This window comes from Muscardinus avellanarius (assembly GCF_963383645.1).
Source record: "Muscardinus avellanarius genome assembly, chromosome: 14".
NCBI classification, from domain to species: Eukaryota; Metazoa; Chordata; class Mammalia; order Rodentia; family Gliridae; genus Muscardinus; species Muscardinus avellanarius.
This window is the reverse complement of record NC_137800.1, coordinates 86,351,576-86,369,208: the sequence shown is the minus strand read 5'-3', so window position 1 is coordinate 86,369,208 and position 17,633 is coordinate 86,351,576. Positions and strand designations below refer to the sequence as shown.

General features: G+C 52.9%; 2 protein-coding genes and 1 pseudogene across 3 annotated transcripts in view; all 3 read left to right on the top strand.

Moving 5' to 3' along the window:
• LOC308272912 (tripartite motif-containing protein 26-like) overlaps positions 1–2,889 on the top strand; it is a gene marked incomplete at both ends in the record, with an annotated part of 11,263 nt that extends 8,374 nt beyond the window's left edge. The window contains 3 exons of the mRNA XM_080709950.1: positions 270–385; positions 1,517–1,549; positions 2,198–2,889. Of these exons, the coding sequence (XP_080566076.1) occupies positions 270–385; positions 1,517–1,549; positions 2,198–2,889 (841 nt within the window). The remainder of the gene's footprint in view (positions 1–269; positions 386–1,516; positions 1,550–2,197) is intronic.
• Positions 2,890–4,626: 1,737 nt separating this feature from the next.
• LOC308273252 (mediator of RNA polymerase II transcription subunit 8-like) lies at positions 4,627–14,411 on the top strand (annotated as a pseudogene). Its single transcript has 5 exons — positions 4,627–5,412; positions 9,424–9,465; positions 9,967–10,100; positions 14,137–14,234; positions 14,380–14,411. The product of its transcript is annotated as a mediator of RNA polymerase II transcription subunit 8-like (transcript).
• A 58-nt stretch (positions 14,412–14,469) lies between these two features.
• On the top strand, positions 14,470–17,522 carry LOC308273251 (class I histocompatibility antigen, Gogo-B*0101 alpha chain-like; the record flags this gene model as incomplete). The annotated part of the gene is made up of 7 exons (XM_080710334.1): positions 14,470–14,542; positions 14,739–15,008; positions 15,182–15,457; positions 16,005–16,280; positions 16,393–16,503; positions 17,063–17,123; positions 17,390–17,522. 7 exons carry the CDS (start codon positions 14,470–14,472, stop codon positions 17,520–17,522), a joined length of 1,200 nt encoding a protein of 399 aa, XP_080566460.1.
• Positions 17,523–17,633: the final 111 nt, after the last annotated feature.

Below are 17,633 nucleotides of genomic sequence, written 5' to 3'. Positions count from 1 at the left end.
GGCCACAGATCTGTGTATTTTACTCTCGATGTTGGAATCGAGCACTTGCAAATGTGGCTTTCACGATGTGGGCCATCACTGGTGTGCGCACCTGTGTGTGTGTGCGCGCGCACCTGTGTGTGTGCGCCCACCTGTGTGTGTGTGTGTGTGCGCGCGCGTCTGTGTGTGTGTGCGCGCACCTGTGTGTGTGTGTGTGTGCGCACCCGTGTGTGTGTGCGCACCTGTGTGTTTTCTTTCAGGAGTTCCCACTGTGGCTCTGTTCTCTCTAGGTATCCCCGAAAGAAGTTCTGGATTGAAAAGCCTATCAGTCCTGCAATCAAAAAGCGGGCAGAAGAATTTTCTGATAAAGTTCTTTCTTTAGAGAAAGGACTGAGAGGATTCCATGGTAAAGGAACAGGTGGAGGAGGAACGCTCTGAGCCCAGAACCTTCTTTGCTCCTCTGTGTGTTTCCTGAGGTCTCAGCTCTGGCCTGGGATTCTCAGAGCCCCTTGCTCTTGGTCGGGGCGCTCCTCCAGGCAGGGCCACTGCGGAGGGGATGTGAGTCCGCCGGGGAGTCTCCCTCATGACAGTCTGAAACTGTTCCCTAGACTAAGGTAGGATGACAGCTGCTAGGTCCCAGAGTTGCTAAAACAGATGCTCCATGTCTAAAACCGAGGTGAAAAATCCCGAGAGGCTAAGGCACAGCGGTTCCTCCAGATAAACATGGAGTTGCCATCGCTCTGTTAGTCTCACTTCTGGATACATATCCAAAGAATTGACCGCAGGCTTGCAAGTAGATATTTGCACACCACGTCCATCGGAAACAGTTCACGATAGCCAAGAGGTGCAGCAACCTGAGTGGACACATGGGTAAAGGAATGGGGGGTACGATGGAAGATTATCAGACCCAAGAAGGAAGGAAATGTCACCGCATGCTACAGCATGGGTGAACCTGAGGACATTTCATTAAGTGGAACTCTCCCGTCACATAAGGACAAATACTGTATAGTTCTACTTATTTGAGCTATCTAACAGTTAAATTCATAGGAAGTAGAATCGTGGTTTCCAGGAGCTGGGTGTGTGTGTACGGGGGGTGGGGGATGAGAAGTTATTTAACAGGTACAGTTTCAGTTTTGCAAGATTGGAAAATGGTTGCACAATAGTGTAAATACACTTTAACGCTACTGAACCATATCATTAAAAATTGTAAAGATTTTAACACAATTAAAAAATGGGGACAATGAATCTCAGAATTACATCTGAGAATAGAGAAAATAGTGTGACAGTTAGGAGTTTAGGACTCATTAAGAAGGGAGGGTGCGGCCCCGCGCATCCTCGCGAGGCGCCAGGTGCGGACCGTGGCTGGTTCTGGGTGAACCGCGTCTGAGCGCACAACTGCGAGCGGTTTCTCTAGTTCTCTAGAGCTCTTCCGGTTTCCTGTCACCTTCTAACGTTGTATGGACCTACAATAAGAAATTTAAACTAGAAAGATGTGGTATCAGAGTCGCTTACTATCTTTTTCATCCATTCATTCCAGGAAAATTGTTGAGGGATCTGGAATATAAAACAAGTGAGTATCGAGAGGGAGGTGGACCAATTTTTACCTCAGAGTAAAGTCACCCACCCAAGACTTCAGTTTTCCTGTGAAGCTTCTTTTTATGGATCATCTTCAATAGGAAGGGCCTCATGGTGGCTAATATATCTAATTTTTTTTCTGGTACTGGGGATTGGACCCAAGGACATTCTACATCCCAGCTACACTACTACCCATTTAAATTTTGAACAAGGGCCTCCTAAGTTGCTGAGAATCTTGCTAAGTTGGTGAGGCTGGCCTCAAACTGTTGATCCTCCTATCGCAGCCTCCCAAAGTACTAGGATTATAGGTGGCCATCATAACACCCATCTTTATCTATCTAAATTCTTATGTAACTTCACAAATTTCAAAACCATGAACTTTTGGAGAAAATCTTCTCTAGTGGCAGTGATCCCATCTCCTCTCTCCTCCTCCTCTTAGGTTGTGTCATATTCCTTGCTTCCCCCAGCTCCTTTGAATTTTCTCCCTGCATTTTCTAGACAAGAACTCTTGGAAGTGTAAGCCTGAGGCCTAAGGCATCGTCTGTCCTGGTCTCCAAGAAGGCGGACGTCAGAAGGCTGCAGAGCCTGTGGGGAAAATCTCCTTTGGTAACTCTTATGATGCTGCTCTGCTTTGTCCCCACAGTGAGGATCATTCTGAATTCTCAGACAGCCAATGGCTACCTCTCGGTGTCTCCAAATGGGAAGAGTATGATATTCACCGGCCTGTGGATGAACAAATACCAGCGCGGGCAGCGGTTTGACCCCGAGCCTGGCGTGCTGGGCAGCAAGGGCTTCACCTGGGGCAAAGTGTACTGGGAGGTGAAAGTGGACCGGATCTGGTGGGGGGCAGAGGAGGAGGAGGAAGCCGTAAAGCACAGAGGCGGAGCCAGAAGCGTGCTGGGCGGCAGCTGTCTCGGTAGATTCCTGGGCATCACCGATGCCTACGGTTCTCTTGGATATAGAGATGACAGTGAGGAGCTGGGGGAAGAATGGTCTCAGGAAAATGGAGTGTGGCCGAAATTCTGCTTGGTGGGGGTGGCTAGAGAGTCGGTGGTGAGGAGAGGGTTCCTCACCTTCACCCCTGCGGAGGGCTTCTGGACTCTGCAGCTGTCCCTAGCAGGGGTCTACGTGTGTGCCAGCTCCGAGCCTTTGCAGGTCCTGTCCTACTGTCCCAGGCAGATTGGCGTGGCCTTGGATTACGACGGAGGCAAGGTGACCTTCACTAACGCCGGGACCCAGGAGTTCATCTATGAGTTCTCGTCTGCCTTCACTGGAAGAGTGTTTCCTTTCTTGTGGCTTAACTGCATGAGGTCCAGACTGACGCTGAGACCCTGAGGGCGCCTCACGGCATGGCCTTTGCTCTTTCATTGATTCCTTATTCCTCTACGTCTTCCCCAAATTTCTGTTTCGTTCAGAAAGCCCCGCTGGGTTTCTGCGCCCCTCTAGCCCCTGAAGCAGAGTGTAGAGACAGAGTCCTGTTCTCTGCTTCGCTCTGAAATGGAAATGACAGTACTTGATCTGCTCGACTATGGTGCAAAGTTGGGATCTAGTTGAAATATTTATTAAATGGTTGCTATTGTTAGTCACTTTCTTTCTGTCTTTGATCTGGTCCTTGTCTGTGAGCCACTGAGGCAGATGCGTGGGAGGGGCCTCTCACGGGACTGCAGCCTCTGCCACCAATGCCGATTGGTCTCAACGTCCAGGTGGGAGGTGGGCGTGGTGGCACACGCCTGTGATCCCAGGACTTGGGAGGCTGGGAAAGGAGGATTGCACGTTTGAGGCCAGCCTCAATAACTTAGAGAGGCCCTGGGCAACTCACAAGACCTCCCTGTTTCCCAAAAAAAGAGGGGGGAAGCTGGGAGGGAACTTTTTTCCCAAAAAAAGAGGGGGGAAGCTGGGAGGGAATGACCCTGGGTTCAATCCCCAGTCTCCCCCGCCCCAGAAGGAGATTCAAAGATGGCAAAATAGAGGAAGGCAGCGCGTTTCAGTTGTTCCAGGACTCAGAACTTAACCAGCAGGAAGACTGCTTCTTGGCAAGAGGAGAAAAGCAGTCAAAACATAGCTGGTTTGGAAGCCGTACAAAGAGCACAGGCCGAGCAGCTCCCCATGCATCTCACTGGGGAGGCGGAGCGGAGGGAGGGCGGGCGTCTTGGGCGAGCCCCTGCGGGAGCTGGCGGCTGCTGGAGTCTGTGGCTCTCAGGGACAAGCTCCAGCACAAGCTCTAGCTAGAGCTTGGTGAGCCAGGGATCGCAGAGAACCAACATGAAAAGCAAACACCCCAGCATCATTCGGGAGGCTGAGAGCAGAGGATCGCAGGTCGCAGACCCGGTTTCAAAATAATAAAAAATAGGGCTGGAGGTGTAGCTCGGAAATAGAATGCCCCTGGGTTCCAGCCCCAGTACAAAAAAAAAAAAAAAAAAAAAAAAAAAGAAGAAGAAAAAAAAGAAAAGCAAGTGGGCGTGGTGACACACAATTGTAATCTCTGCGCTTGGGAGGCAGAGACAGGAGGATGGCACAGGTTCAAAGCCAGCCTCGCTGGCTTAAGAGACCCTGTTTCCAAATAAAATATATATAAAAAGATAGGTCTGGGGGTATAGCCAGGAGGTAGAAGGGTTCCATCCCCAGTACCACCAAAAAAAAAAAAAAAAATCACATTCTTTCCACATTGTGTGTGTGTGTGTGTGTGTGTGTGTGTGTGTGTGTGTGTGTGTGTTACTGGAGATGGAACCCAGGGACATTCTACCTCTGAGCTACACCCCTGCCCTATTTATTTATTTACTTATTGTGGGTCTGGGGATGGAACCCAGGGGCATTGGACCTCCAAGCTCCACCCCCCAGCCCTATTTTTAATTATTTTGAAACCGGGTCTCACTGAGTTACAGAGGGCCTCACTAAGTAGCTGAGGCTGTCTGCGAACCGCGATCCTCTGGTCTCAGCCTCCTGAATGCTGGGATTACAAGTGTGCGCCACCATGGCCGCCTAGTCTTTTATTTTTGAAACGGTCTCACAGAGTTGCAAAGGGCCTGGCTAAGTAGCTGAGGATATGAAAATAATCTGGTAATCACTGCTGCTATGCAAGAGAGCAGAAGCAGCTCGCATCATGAGACGCACTGTCGAGTGGCTGATCTGAAGAACTCACCGGGGAGTTTCACAAGCTGGAGAAGGAGTCTGACAGCTGGCTTGGCCTTCTGTCCTGGGCAGCTCTGCATCGTTCCCTGGACAGCTGAACTCTCTCAACAAGGTCTTGAAGCATGAAAAGACACCCGTGTGCCGTAACCAGGTCCTTATCCCTCTGGTGTTGTCCGCAGACCGAGGTGAACAGCCCATGTGGAGGGCTGAGGGACCGGTGCCTGTTTTCAGTCATGCGTTGTCCCTGACCATCCGAGAACCAAGCCTGGCCTGGAGGAAGAGCAGGAGGAGCAACTGACAACGGATGCTGCCCGTATCGGTGCCGATACGGCTCAGAAGCAGACCAGAGCTTGAATAAAATGTGCTCGAATTTTCTGGAGAAAATCAGCAAAAAGGAGGGAAAATCAGAAAGTGGAGTTCTCCAGCCACACAAGCAGACTTTTAACCCTGCAGACACCAACGCCTTATTGGCATCTGTTGCCTTTGGAAAGGGCTGTCTAAGCGGAGACCTCCAGCAGCAGAGGTCCTGGCCAGCCAGGCCAGTCAGGAGCTAGGACAGTCCTTGCAGGAGCCTCAGGACCACAGCAAGTACAGATGGCGGCGGCGTCAAGCCAACAGCAGCTAATGCTCAGTGAAATGCAAACAGCTCAAGCAGGTCAGCCAGGGAAAATGCCAAGCGGAATAAAAACCAACGTCGAGTCAGCTTCAGAGTGTCCCTACCAGCGGTGGGTGTGGATGGCAGCCTCTGCTCCCAGGTGCGCTTTGCAGAGCTGAGCACTTTTGCTCAAGGCTCACGGAGATGGCACAATAAAAAGAACACGGGCTCTCAGCAGAAGACTAACCCCAGTGACCTTGGGCAAGTGACCTAAGTTTTCTGAGCCTGTTTTCTCATTTGTAAATGGTGATAATGCCTACCTCATAGGGTTGTTGTGAGGATCAGATTGAGAAAATGAATGTCAAACACTTAGCACAGTGTATGAAATAATGGGTATTCAATGGATGATAGCTTGTGTAGCCCCCCAAAAAAATCAACTTTGAATGTCAGTGATCTTCACTTCCTGATTCACAGGCATAGACCGGCCGTATGGATTAAAGAACATAATCCAACTATATGCTCCTGCAGGAAAACGCACTCTTCAGGCAAAGAGTGATAGTTTAAAGGTGAAAGTATAGAAGAAGATATTCTGTGCAAATGGAAACCAAAAACAAGCAGGAGTAGCAACTCTCCATACCTGACAAAGCAGACTGTAAGCTAAAACTTATCAGAGGAAACAAAGTGAGTCATCTCTTACTGATAAAAGGAATAATACAAGTGGATATAACAATAGTCAACGATTACACCCAAAACATGGGTGCATTCACTTTTATTAAATTTTCATGACATTAAGTCTCAGATCCCAATATAGTAATAATGGAGACGCCAACATGCTTCTCACATCACTAGATCTATCTCTCAGACAGAAGACGAGTAAAGACTGTATCTTCAGACCTCAAGAAACACTCTAACCCAAATGGACCTAATAGACATATACAAAATATTTCACCCAGCAACAGCTGAGTGCACATTCTCAGCTGCTCAAGCAAACTTCTCCAAAATAGACCATATTCTTGGCCACAAAGCAAGCACCGACAAATTTAAAAAGTCTAATATAATTTTGTGCATCTTTTCAGGTCATAATGGAATGAAAGTAGAAACAATTGTGCTTTTTAGTCTTTCTAGTTTTGAAACAGGGTCTCACTGAGTTGCAAAGGGACTCGCTAAGTAGCTGAGGCTGTCCGCGAACCACGATCCTCCTGTCTCAGCCTCCCGAATGCTGGGATTACAAGCGAGCGCCACCACGCCCGGCTATATATTTCCATTTATATGAGATGTTCAGAAAAGCATACCCTATAGAATTTGAAAGCAGATTTCTGGGATCTGGGACTGAGGACAGTGAGTGACTGACTGCAAATTCACATGAAGAACCCCTTGGGGTGAGGAATGGCTTCATAATTGGATTGTAGTGGAAGCTGGACAAATCCATACACTTAAGATTCAAATCGTTTACGATAGGCATGGTGGTACGTGCCTGCCATCCCAGTAGTTGGGAGGCTGATCACAGGAAGGAAGATCGCAAGTCTGAGGAGAGCATCGCAATTTAGTGAGACTCTCAGCCATTTAGAGGCATCTGTTTCAAAACAAAAGCACCTAGGGGTGTAGCTTAGAGGTAGGACCCTCCTGAGTTCAATTCCCAATATCAATAAGATATTTAATTGTTGCCAGGCACGGCAGCACACACCTGTAATCCCAGAACTTGGGAAACTGAGACAGGAGTATTGCAGGTTCAAGGCCAGCCTCAGCAACTTAGGGACACCCTTAGGAACAGAGCGAGACCCTATTTCTTTTTTTAATTTTTTTTATTTTTATTGGTGCATTGTAATCATTTATCACATTGAAATACAAGACTTGAGAGGATATACAAGCACACATCATCCAATTAGCCCTCCTCCAGTCCCCATCCCATTCCCTCCCCCTCCCTCGATCCCATGCTTGTTTGGTGATTAACTTTGACACATTTGTTTATGTACCTCCTGCGTTCTAAAGAGGCTCCGTCCTCCCCTATTCCATACCCTCTGATTGGTCACCTTAATTACTTCACTATAGGGCCCTTTCTATAGCTCGACCACTTCCTGTTGCCTGTTTCCTCCTAGTTATTGCTTATTAAGGGAAGCATCTGATTTTTATTTTCTGCGGTATTTCTCTGTGCATGCCGCGTTGCAAGTACCGATCCCACTCTTTTTTTTTTTTTTTTGGTGGTACTGGGGTTCCTGGAAACCCTTCTACTTCTGGGCTACACTCCCAGACCTATTTTTACATTTTTATTTGGAAACAGGGTCTCCTAAGCCAGCGTGCGCGGCTGGCTTCGAACCTGCGCGATCCTCCTGTCTCTGCCTCCCAAGTGCAGGGATTACAGGCATGCGCCACCACGCCCAGCCCGATCCCACTCTTGACAGCCCCAGTAGTGACCTGGCTACCCGGTGGACTGATCCAGACCTTGCTGGCTCAAGCAGCGGCCTTACCTCATGGGAGGCCCCGATTCTGGTCTCGCTGGCCCCGACACCGGCCTAACCCCTCAGCTGGTTCTGATCCCAGCCTCGGTGGCCCCAGCACCGGACTAGCCTCAAGGCAGGCTCCAATACCGGCCTCAGAGGCCTCAATAGTGGCCTTGCCTCACGGAAGGCTCCGATCCCGGCCTTGCTGGCCCCGGCACTGGCCTAACCCCTCCACAGGCTCTGATCCCAGCCTCGGAGGCCCCAGCACTGGCCTTGCCTCACGGCAGGCTCAGATGCTGGCCTTGCTGGCCCCAGCACCGGCCTAACCCCTCGGCAGGCTCCGATCCTGGCCTCGGAAGCCTCAGTAGCGGCCTTGCCTCATGGAAGGCTTCGATGCTGGCCGCTGGCCCCGGCACCGGACTAACTACTCAGCAGGCTCCAATCCCGGCCTTGCTGGCCCCAGCACCAGCCTAACCCCTCGGCAGGCTCTGATCCCGGCCTCGGAAGCTCCAGCACCGGCCTTGCCTCACGTAGGCTCCAATGCCGGCTGCTGGCCCCGGCACCAGCCTAACCCCTCGGCAGGCTCTGATCCCGGCCTCAGAGGCTCCAGCACCAGCCTTGCCTCACGGCAGGCTCCAATCCCAGCTTTGCTGTGTCCATCGCCGGCCTCACCCCTCGGCAGTCTCCAATCTGAGCACCCTCTTTGCCCAACCATTTGTCCCACGTTCTCGAGGGTGCGTGGTGGTAGCATTCTGCCTCTGGGGTAATTACTTCAAAGGTTCCAGGTGTAATGCATCAGATCTCTGCTTCCCCTGAGTACTGGCCACTGCCATTGCCACTGCCTCCACCATTTCAAATCTTTCCCAAGCTCTTTTTCCACTCTGAATGTGTAGGGTTGTAGCTTGGAGGTCCAATACCCCTGGATTCAATCTCCAGTACTAAAAAAAGTAAAAGCAAACAAAAAACAGTAAAAAGTAATGGATTAAATTTATTTACTATTTTATTTAACTGAATCCATTCAAAACACAATTTCTGTTTAGAACAATGAAACCAATGAAAATATTAAATGTGCTTTGCATGGTTTTCATACCGACCAATTCTGGACATTATCATTTTGAGAATCTGAGGTTAGAGAGTCCTTGAGTACCTGCCTGGCGGCCACTGTCCTCCACTCCAGGGATCCTGGGGTTTCTGGCAGACTCACTCCCGCCTTCAACCCTGGATGCAAGAAAGAGCCCAGAGAGGAGTCAGGCTGGGCCCCTGCTCATCCTGCCTCCACACGGGGACTCCTCCTCCCAGACTCTGGGACCTCAGGAATTCTTCACAGGAAGACCCGCAGACCCTGTGTCCAGAGTCACAACAGGGAGTCCTTCCTGCAGTCTGCAGGAAGGACCCCATTCCTCTGCAGCCCCAGGGTGTCCAGGAGAGCCCAGGCTGCCAGGCCGTGACCTTGGGACACACGCCTGCCCCACAACACAGGGTCCCTGAGCCGCCTCCTCCAGGACAGCGCTCAGGCGCCCTCAGCAGCCTGCTCTGAGCGCAGCCCCTGACACCCGCCTCCCTCCTGCTCCTCCTCCTGTCGCTCTGCTCTGACACTCCCAGCTTTGACCAGTCATGGTCCTGTGCTCTGTCCCTCTGTGCCCTCTGGGGACATGGCCACCAGCGAGGTGACCAACTGCCAGCCCTCCACGCCACGTTCCTGCACAGCTCCTGCTGACTGAGGACACTGGGCAGCCACAGCGCGGCCAGGTACCTGGGGGGGGGGGACACCTGGGCCCTTGGAGCTCATGAGTGGACCCTGGGAACCCAGAACCAGGGCCAGCGCTGCCCCTCATCAAGGGCAGAGACCTCGCTCACCTCCCACGGGATGCTGCACCCCGGCTTTAGGGCCCTGAATCATGGTCCTTCTTTTTCTGTAATGAGGGTTGAGCACAGGGGCACTCAACTTGCAAGCTACACCCCCAGCCCATTTTTATTTTCTTATCATGAAAGGAGTCTTGCTAGGTTGCCAAGGGTCTTGTTAAGTTGCTGATGCTGGCCTTGAACACGCATCCTCCTGACTCCACCTACAGGTACTGGGATTATGGGGCTGCTACACCCTGCCCAGAGTTGCTTCTCCTTGTCCCATTTCTCCCATTGAGGTGTTTGAATCGTGTTTTATCCAGAAGTACAGAACACTGCCTAACATGTACATGTGACCTACCCATGAGTGGCAGAGCCCTGTGCAGTCACCATCCTTGTGAAAACCAGGGACCTCCTGCAGCCCAGCCAGAGCCCGAGCCTGTGTCCAGACACAAGCGCCCTGCCACACAGCTGCCCCGGGCTGCCTGCCCTCGCTCTGTCCTGCCTGGGCCCTCCCTCCCCATCGGCCTCCACGCCCTAAGGTCTGGTTTCCTCCCTGTCTCATGTCCAGGAGGCTCCTCGTCCTCCTAGACAACACTCCAGGCTCCTCTGGCCGCCGTCCTGGGGTGGGAGGGTCTGGTGGATTCCAGGATGGCCCTTCATCCCGGGAGCAGCAGCAGGAACGAGCATCAGGGGCCCCTGGTCTAAGGTCCCGTCCAGGAGACTGAGGGCGTCCAGCCTGGTGTGGGGTCACCCCGTCCTGGGAATGAGCCGAAATGTCCTGATGACCTGGGGCACAGGAGGACACCCCAGGGTCACTCGATGAGGAGTAGACAGACTTCACCTTGGGTTCTGTGTTACAGTTGAGACTCCAGATCCTAATGTGGATGGAGAAGCCGCCGTGTGTGCAGAGCCCTGCACAGCAGCCGGGGACCCAGGGAGACCAGGGCCGTCCCAGGTGGGGACAGAAAGTGGGATCTGGAGCCAGGCTTGGTGGCGCACCCCTGCAATCCAGGACTTGGGAGCTAAGACACGAGGATCACAGGTGCTGGCCAGCGTGTGGAAATTTAGCAAGACCTTGTTTCAAAAATTAAGAAACATAGAACTGGCTGGGTGTGATGGTGTATGCTTGTAATATCCGCACTTGGGAGGCTGAGGCAGGAGGATCGCACAGGTTCGAAGTCAGCCTCAGCTTAGTGAGGCTCTCAGCAACTTAGTGAGACCCTGTTTCCAAATAAAGTATATATTTTAAAAAAAGGTCTGGGAGTATAGCCTGGAGGTAGAAAAGCCCCTGGGTTCCACCCTCAGTACCACACACACACAAAAAGAAACATAGAACTGGGGTAGAGCTCAGAGTTAGAAATCCCATATAGTGAATCCTTGGGATGGGAGGTGGGAGAGAGAGATAAGAGAGGGCAGGGAGAGGGGAGGGGGCAGGGAATCTGGAATTCTGTGTTCCGCCACATGTCCACACGGGGGCGCCGCTGTGCCGCCCGCGGTGCTGACTGAGCAGCTCTGGAGAGGAAGGAGGGCAGAGAGTGGAAGGCGCATCCATGCAGGGATGAGGATGCTCCGGGCAGCCCTGCACTGCACAGGGTGAGAGGAGAGAGCGCTCTGGCAGGAACCCTGCGGGCTCCCCGGCTCTTGTCTGCTGCCCTCTCTCCAGTTTCTTGAGGACGAGACCCTGGGAAACTTCTGGCAGAGCAGATACTTCTTCCTTCTATAAACGATTCCTTTTCCGTTTTTTTTTTTTCTTCTTCAGAATTCTTTTAGATTTACAAAACTTTGAAGGTCGAGCCGAGTTCCCATATTTAGCATACACATGTTCCCCTATTAAGATCTGACTTTAAAAATCTGGCTTTACCATCACACTTTTCTCCCCACTATAGAAGCAATACTGATACATTATTACTTAGGCCTCTATTTGATTTGGACTTTATTCATTTTATTTGCGTTTTTCTTCTCCCCCAGTTTGATCACAGGTTGAGGCAAGCTTACTAACTTAGTGAGACCCTATTTCAGAAGTAAAAAGATAAAAAGGCTGGGTGTATAGCTCAAGGTACAAAGGCCTTGTGTTTTATCCCCAGTACCACTAAAAAATAAAATAAAAGTAAAATAATGAAAAAAGAAAGAAAAACTACTAATTTACATGTTTATTTTAAATTACTTTAAATATTAACAATTCAACTGCTCAGGGCCCTGGCCACATTGCAAGTGCTGAAATCTATGGGCTCTAGTGGCTCCCATGAAGGAGAGCGGAGATGCAAACACCTTGGCTTAGCACAGTGCTCTGTTGGAAAACCTGGCTCTGCAGACCACAGGTTTAGGTTCCCCCAGTTCCACCCTTGGAACCTGACCCCGACGCCATGGGACCTGGCGGTGGGCACTTGGGGTGACTCACAATACTCTCTGGGGAACTCTGTGGTAATACACACACATGGATGCTTGGACCATTTGCACTTAAATGTGTCAACAATACTGTGTACTTCAATGTATCTAACTTGGTCAAAAATGCATTACTCTAAAAAATGGCACATATTAGCATAAGATCCTTCAATGGGCAATATGAACCTTTAGATTTTAATGAAACAGAACACAAATATTCAATAATAGTTTCGGGTGCCACATCACAAATAACATTTTTTTGTGTGTGGGTCTGGGGATGGAACCCAGGGGCATTTGACCTCTGAACTCCACCCCTTGACCTATTTTCTATTCTTTTTTAAAACCAGGTCTCACTGAGTTACAAAGGGCCTCACTAAGTAGCTGAGAGGCTGGCCGCAAATTGCAATCCTCTGGTGTCAGCCTCCCGAATGCTGGGATTACAAGCATGTGCCACCACATCCAGCTCATAAACAACTTTTTTTGTGTGTGTGGTACTGGGATTTCTGGAAACACTTCTACTTCTGAGCTACACTCCCAGATACCTATTTTTTTAATATTTTATTTGGAAATAGGGTCTCTCAAGCCAACAAGGCTGGCTTCGAACCTGCGAACCTGTGCAATCCTCCTGTCTCTGCCTCCCAAGAGCAGGGATTACAAGCGTGCACCACCACGCCTGGCATTCATAAACAACTATTAATAAGCTAAAACTTTCAGTTTAATGTATCAAGGCTCAATATTCACAATTATCTGAAAAGTTATTAAAATAATCCTATAGTTTTGTGAGGCTGAATTTTTCTACATTTCAACAAAAACACATTAATTGGTGAAGATATGAAGAACCAGCAGGGTTTTTGTTTTGATTTGTTTTTGGCACTGGATTGAACCCAGGGTAATTCAATTTTCAAGCTACATCTTTTTAATTTTTTTCTTTGTTTTAATACAGGGTCTTGCAAAGTTGCTGAGATTCCCACTAATATTCTGAATCTGAAGCCAGGCGTGGTGGCATACGCTTGTAATCCCAGCATTTGGGAGGCTGAGACAGGAGGGTTGCGATTCACAGACAGCCTAAGCTGCTTAGGGAGGCCCTCTGCAACTCCATGAGACCATTTTCCAAAATATAGAATTAAAAATAGCGCTGGGGGTGTAGCTTGAAAGTAGAATGCCCCTGAGTTTCGTGCCCAGTACTGTGAAAAAAAAAAAAAAAGATTCTGAGTCTGGTCTCGAACCTGTGATCCTCCTGCCTCAGTCTCTCAAGTCCTGGCACATTCTAGACATCTACCACCAAGCCTGGCTAGCAGTTGCCTTTGATGAAAAAAAAGAATTTCAAAACTGTGAAATGGAGCCAGGTGTGCTGGTACAGGCCTGTAATCCCAGTACTTGGAAGACTGAGACAGGCAGATGGCAGGTTCGCAGCCAGCCTCGGGAACCTAGCAAGGCTGTCAGCAATTTTGTGAGAACCTGTTTCCAAATAAAAAGTAAAACAGGGCTGGGGGTGCAGCTCAGAGGTCGAATACCCCTGGGTCCATCCCCCAGCATTACACACACACAGAAACACAGAAACCATGCTACAAATGCAAAAAGATCCACTCCTCTCTGCTTATTTTATTTTAGAAATAGTAATTTTGCTTAAAACATTTCTTTTAACATGTAATTGGTTATTAATATTCTAAATGAGCAAATTTAAAATTGCATTAATTTTTTTCTTTTTGTCATCGTACCCAGTCCTTCTTACTTTGAAAAGTGTCTCACTAGGTTACCGAGCGTCTCCCTACATGTTGAGATTGACAAGAGCCTGCCAGCAAGCCAGGCATGGTGGCTCGCGGTTGTAATCCCAGCATTTGAGAGGCTGAGACCGGAGGATTGCGGTTCGCAGGCGGCCTCAGCTACTTAGTGAGGAAACTTTGCAACTCAGTGAGACCCTGTTTCAAAATAGAAAATAAAAATTGGGCTGGGGTGTAGCTCGGGGGTAGAAAGCCCCTGGGTTCCATCCACAGTACCGCAAAAGAATCTGGAAGCCTTCTGTCTCAGCCTCCCCATACGGGATTAGAGGTGTGCCACCACGCCCAGGTTGGCATTCATTTCTAACATGGAAAATGTTTCAGGATATCCGCCTCAAACATAATGACCTTTGGGATCCACAAAAATGTCTCAGTCCATTAAAAGCCTGAAACCAGTGCTCCATACCTGGGACAGGAATCAGGGCGATGGTGTGACGGCCACGCAGCCCTGGGCAGTAGAGAGGAGCAGCCGCGTCCCAGCCCGCGGCCGGCGCTGGGCTCAGGCCCAGGACGGTCAGGGCGCAGGCGCCCAGCTGCGGGGACTCCCCAGCGCCCAAGTTTCGCTTCTCCTTCTCCCAGCCTGTGTCAGGTCCCTCTGCCCGGACACTCGTGACGCGGCCCGCTTCTCTCTCCCATTGGCTGTCGCTTCCGAGAGCAGCCAATCAGCACCGCTGTGGCTCCCGGTTATAAACTCCGCACAGCCGCCCGGACTCTGCTCAGCCGCCTGGGCTCCTCCCGGACCTCGAGGATGGCGGTCATGGCCCCCCGAACCCTGCTCCTGCTGCTCTCGGGGCTCCTGGTCCTGGCCGAGACCTGGGCGCGTGAGTGCGGGGTCGGGAGGGAACCGGGGTCCGCGGGGAGGAGGAGCCGCCGCCCGTGTGCGCCCCGCGCCCCCTCCTCCCCATCCCCTCTGCGCCGCCCGCCCCACGCCCCGTCCTCCCGAGTCCCGCGCCCTCCTCCCTCCGCCCACCCCGGGGCCTGCGGGGGGAGGTCGCGACTCAGGCGCCCCGTCCCCAGGCTCGCACTCCATGTCGTATTTCGACATCGCCGTGTCCCGGCCCGGCCTCGGGGAGCCCCGGTACATGGAAGTCGGCTACGTGGACGACACGCAGATCGTGCGCTTCGACAGCGACGCCGCGGACCCGAGGATGGAGCCGCGGGCGCCGTGGATGGCGGGGCTGGGGCCGGAGTATTGGGACAGAAACACGAGGACGGCCAGGGCGAACGCGCAGATTGACCGAGGGAACCTGCGGACCCTGCTTGGCTACTACAACCAGAGCGAGCGCGGTGAGTGACCGGCGGGCGCGGGGACCGGGGTCTGGACCAGGGCGAGGGCGCCCCGAGCAGAGACCCTCGGCCGGACCCGGGGACGGTCAGGGAGGCTTCCCGGCTCCATCTTCAGTTTAGGTGGGAATCCCCGGGGCGGGGCGGGGCGGGGTCTGACGGCGGGGCGGGGCCAGGCTCTCACACCATCCAGAGGATGTATGGCTGCGACCTGGGGCCGGATGGCCGCCTCCTCCGCGGGTACCTTCAGCACGCCTACGACGGCGCCGATTACCTCGCCCTGAACGAGGACCTGCGCTCCTGGACGGCGGCGGACACGGCGGCTCAGATCACCAAGCGCAAGTGGGAGGAGGCAGGTGTGGCGGAGCGCTACAGGGCCTACCTGGAGGAGGAGTGCATAGAGTGGCTCCAGAGACACCTGGAGAACGGGAAGGAGGCCCTGCAGCGCGCAGGTCTGTGGGTTCGGGTCCCGAGTCTCCTCCCGCCGCCCACAGGAGGGAGGGAAACGCCCCACGCTGAGCACCCTCCCCTGCAGAGGGTGGTGGCCCTGGGCTCCAGGTCCTGATCAGAGTGACCCTGAGGCCCCCTGCTCTCAGGACGCTGAGCACCCACTTTCTCAGGGCTGGAGGAAAAGACCCTGAAATAGCTGTTCCCTCTGACTCTGGCGGCCTGGGCGTCATGGCGACGTCCCCAGGCTGGTTCCCCCCAGTCCAGGGTCTTGGAGTCTCTCTCCAGCCTCCCACAGCCCTCAGCCTCCACCCGGGTCAGAACTGAAATCCCTCTCACAGACCTGGAGCCTCTACCTCAGGCTGACTCCACTGATTCTAGAACTTTCCAAGGAACAGGAGATTATCCAGAGCCCGAGTGCAGCCTGGAGTCTGGGTTTGCGCCCCTCCCCACCCTGGTTGTCCCATCCACCTCAGGATGGTCACGTGGGCTCTGCCTCAGTGGACAACGGAGGAAATACAAAATGCCTCAGTGTCCTGACTCTTCCCTCAGACGCCCCAGAGACACACGTGAGCCGCCACCCCAGACCTGACGGGGGCGTCACCCTGAGGTGCTGGGCCCTGGGCTTCTACCCTGCCGACATCAGCCTCACCTGGCAGCGGGACGGGGAGGACCAGACCCAGGACATGGAGACTGTGGCCACCAGGCCCGCGGGGGATGGAACCTTCCAGAAGTGGGCGGCTGTGCCGGTGCCTTCTGGGGAGGAGCAGAGATACACGTGCCTCGTGGACCATGAGGGGCTGCCCGAGCCCCGCACCCTGAGATGGGGTGAGCAGGGCTGTGGGCACAGAGCCTGGTGTCAGGAGAGCGGGAGGCGCCCGGGACCTCGGCAGGCTCAGGGCTGAGAGCTGGGGTCACCCTGCCCTCCCTCTTTCCTTAGAGCCTCCTCAGTCCACCCTGCTCATCGTGGGAATGGTCCTTGGAGGCGCGGCTGTCCTTGCAGTTCTGGCTGGATTAATGGCTGCTGTGTGGAGGAGGAGGAGGAGTGCAGGTAGGGAGGCTCGGGGTCAGTGTTCTGGTCCCATGAGGGCTTCAGGCCTGGTGTCCCGCCTCCTTCATGGAAGCGCTGTCCCACACGCTCCCCAGCCTGGGTGCTGTGGGCTGACACGCACTTGTGAAGCTCAGGGGCAGTAGAGGACACACTCGGCCCTGAGGTGGTGGTGCTGAGACCTGATTCCACAGGAGAGGTCAGAGGGCGAGGGCCCTGCTGAGGACAGACTCCAGGAGGCGGCTGCCCCAGCCCGTCAGCCTCCTTCCTGTGCCTCCTGGTCCTCCCTGGGTCTGCAGTCACCCTTCTGGAACCTTCCCTGGGCCAGCACAGAGGATTCCTCTGGTCCTCATGACCCGCCTCACCCCCAGTCTCTCACAGGATGTTTTCTTCCCACAGGTGAAAAAAAGGGCTACACTCAGGCTGCCTGTGAGTATGAAGCAGGGCGATTCTGACACCTTTGGTCAGTGTAGACGGGAGTCCGCGGGGAGCTCAGCCCCATAACCCCTCCTCAGCCGCGTCCCGTGGGCTCTGACCAGCTCCTGTGTTTGCTCCTCCCCAGCCAAGGACAGCGCCCAGGGCTCTGACGCGTCCCTCACAGCCGGCAAAGGTGAGGCCTGGAGGTGAGAGGAGGCCGGGCAGGGGGGCCTGGGCTCTGGGCACTCTGGTTGGACCTTCTGAGTGTGTGCGGGCTGTGAGTGTCACCACGTGCACTGGCTGATCTAATCTGTCCGTGATGGTTTACCCTGCAGTGTGACACGGCTGCCTCGTGAGGACTGAGCGACACGGGGTCCCTGGGGTCTCTCCTCACTGTGACTTCAAGAGCCCTGACTGCTCTGTCTCAGCTGCCTCTGAATCCGTCCTCACCTCTGTGTCCCCATCAGCGTAGTGTGAGGGAGGAGGAGACCAGCCCACCTGAGCAGGACCCTCCCCACAGGACCTGGGCCCTCCTGTCACTTCTGTCCCCGCAGAGGCGGCTGGACGTCTCCATCCTGACACAGCTCCGTGCTGCAGGGATCTGAAACTTCATATTTTTCAATTAAAATAATATTCTGGATTTAGGTTTTTATTTTCAATTCTTGCAAGGAAATGTGGTTGATGGGTTGATTAAATAAAAGGAAGATTCCTAAAAC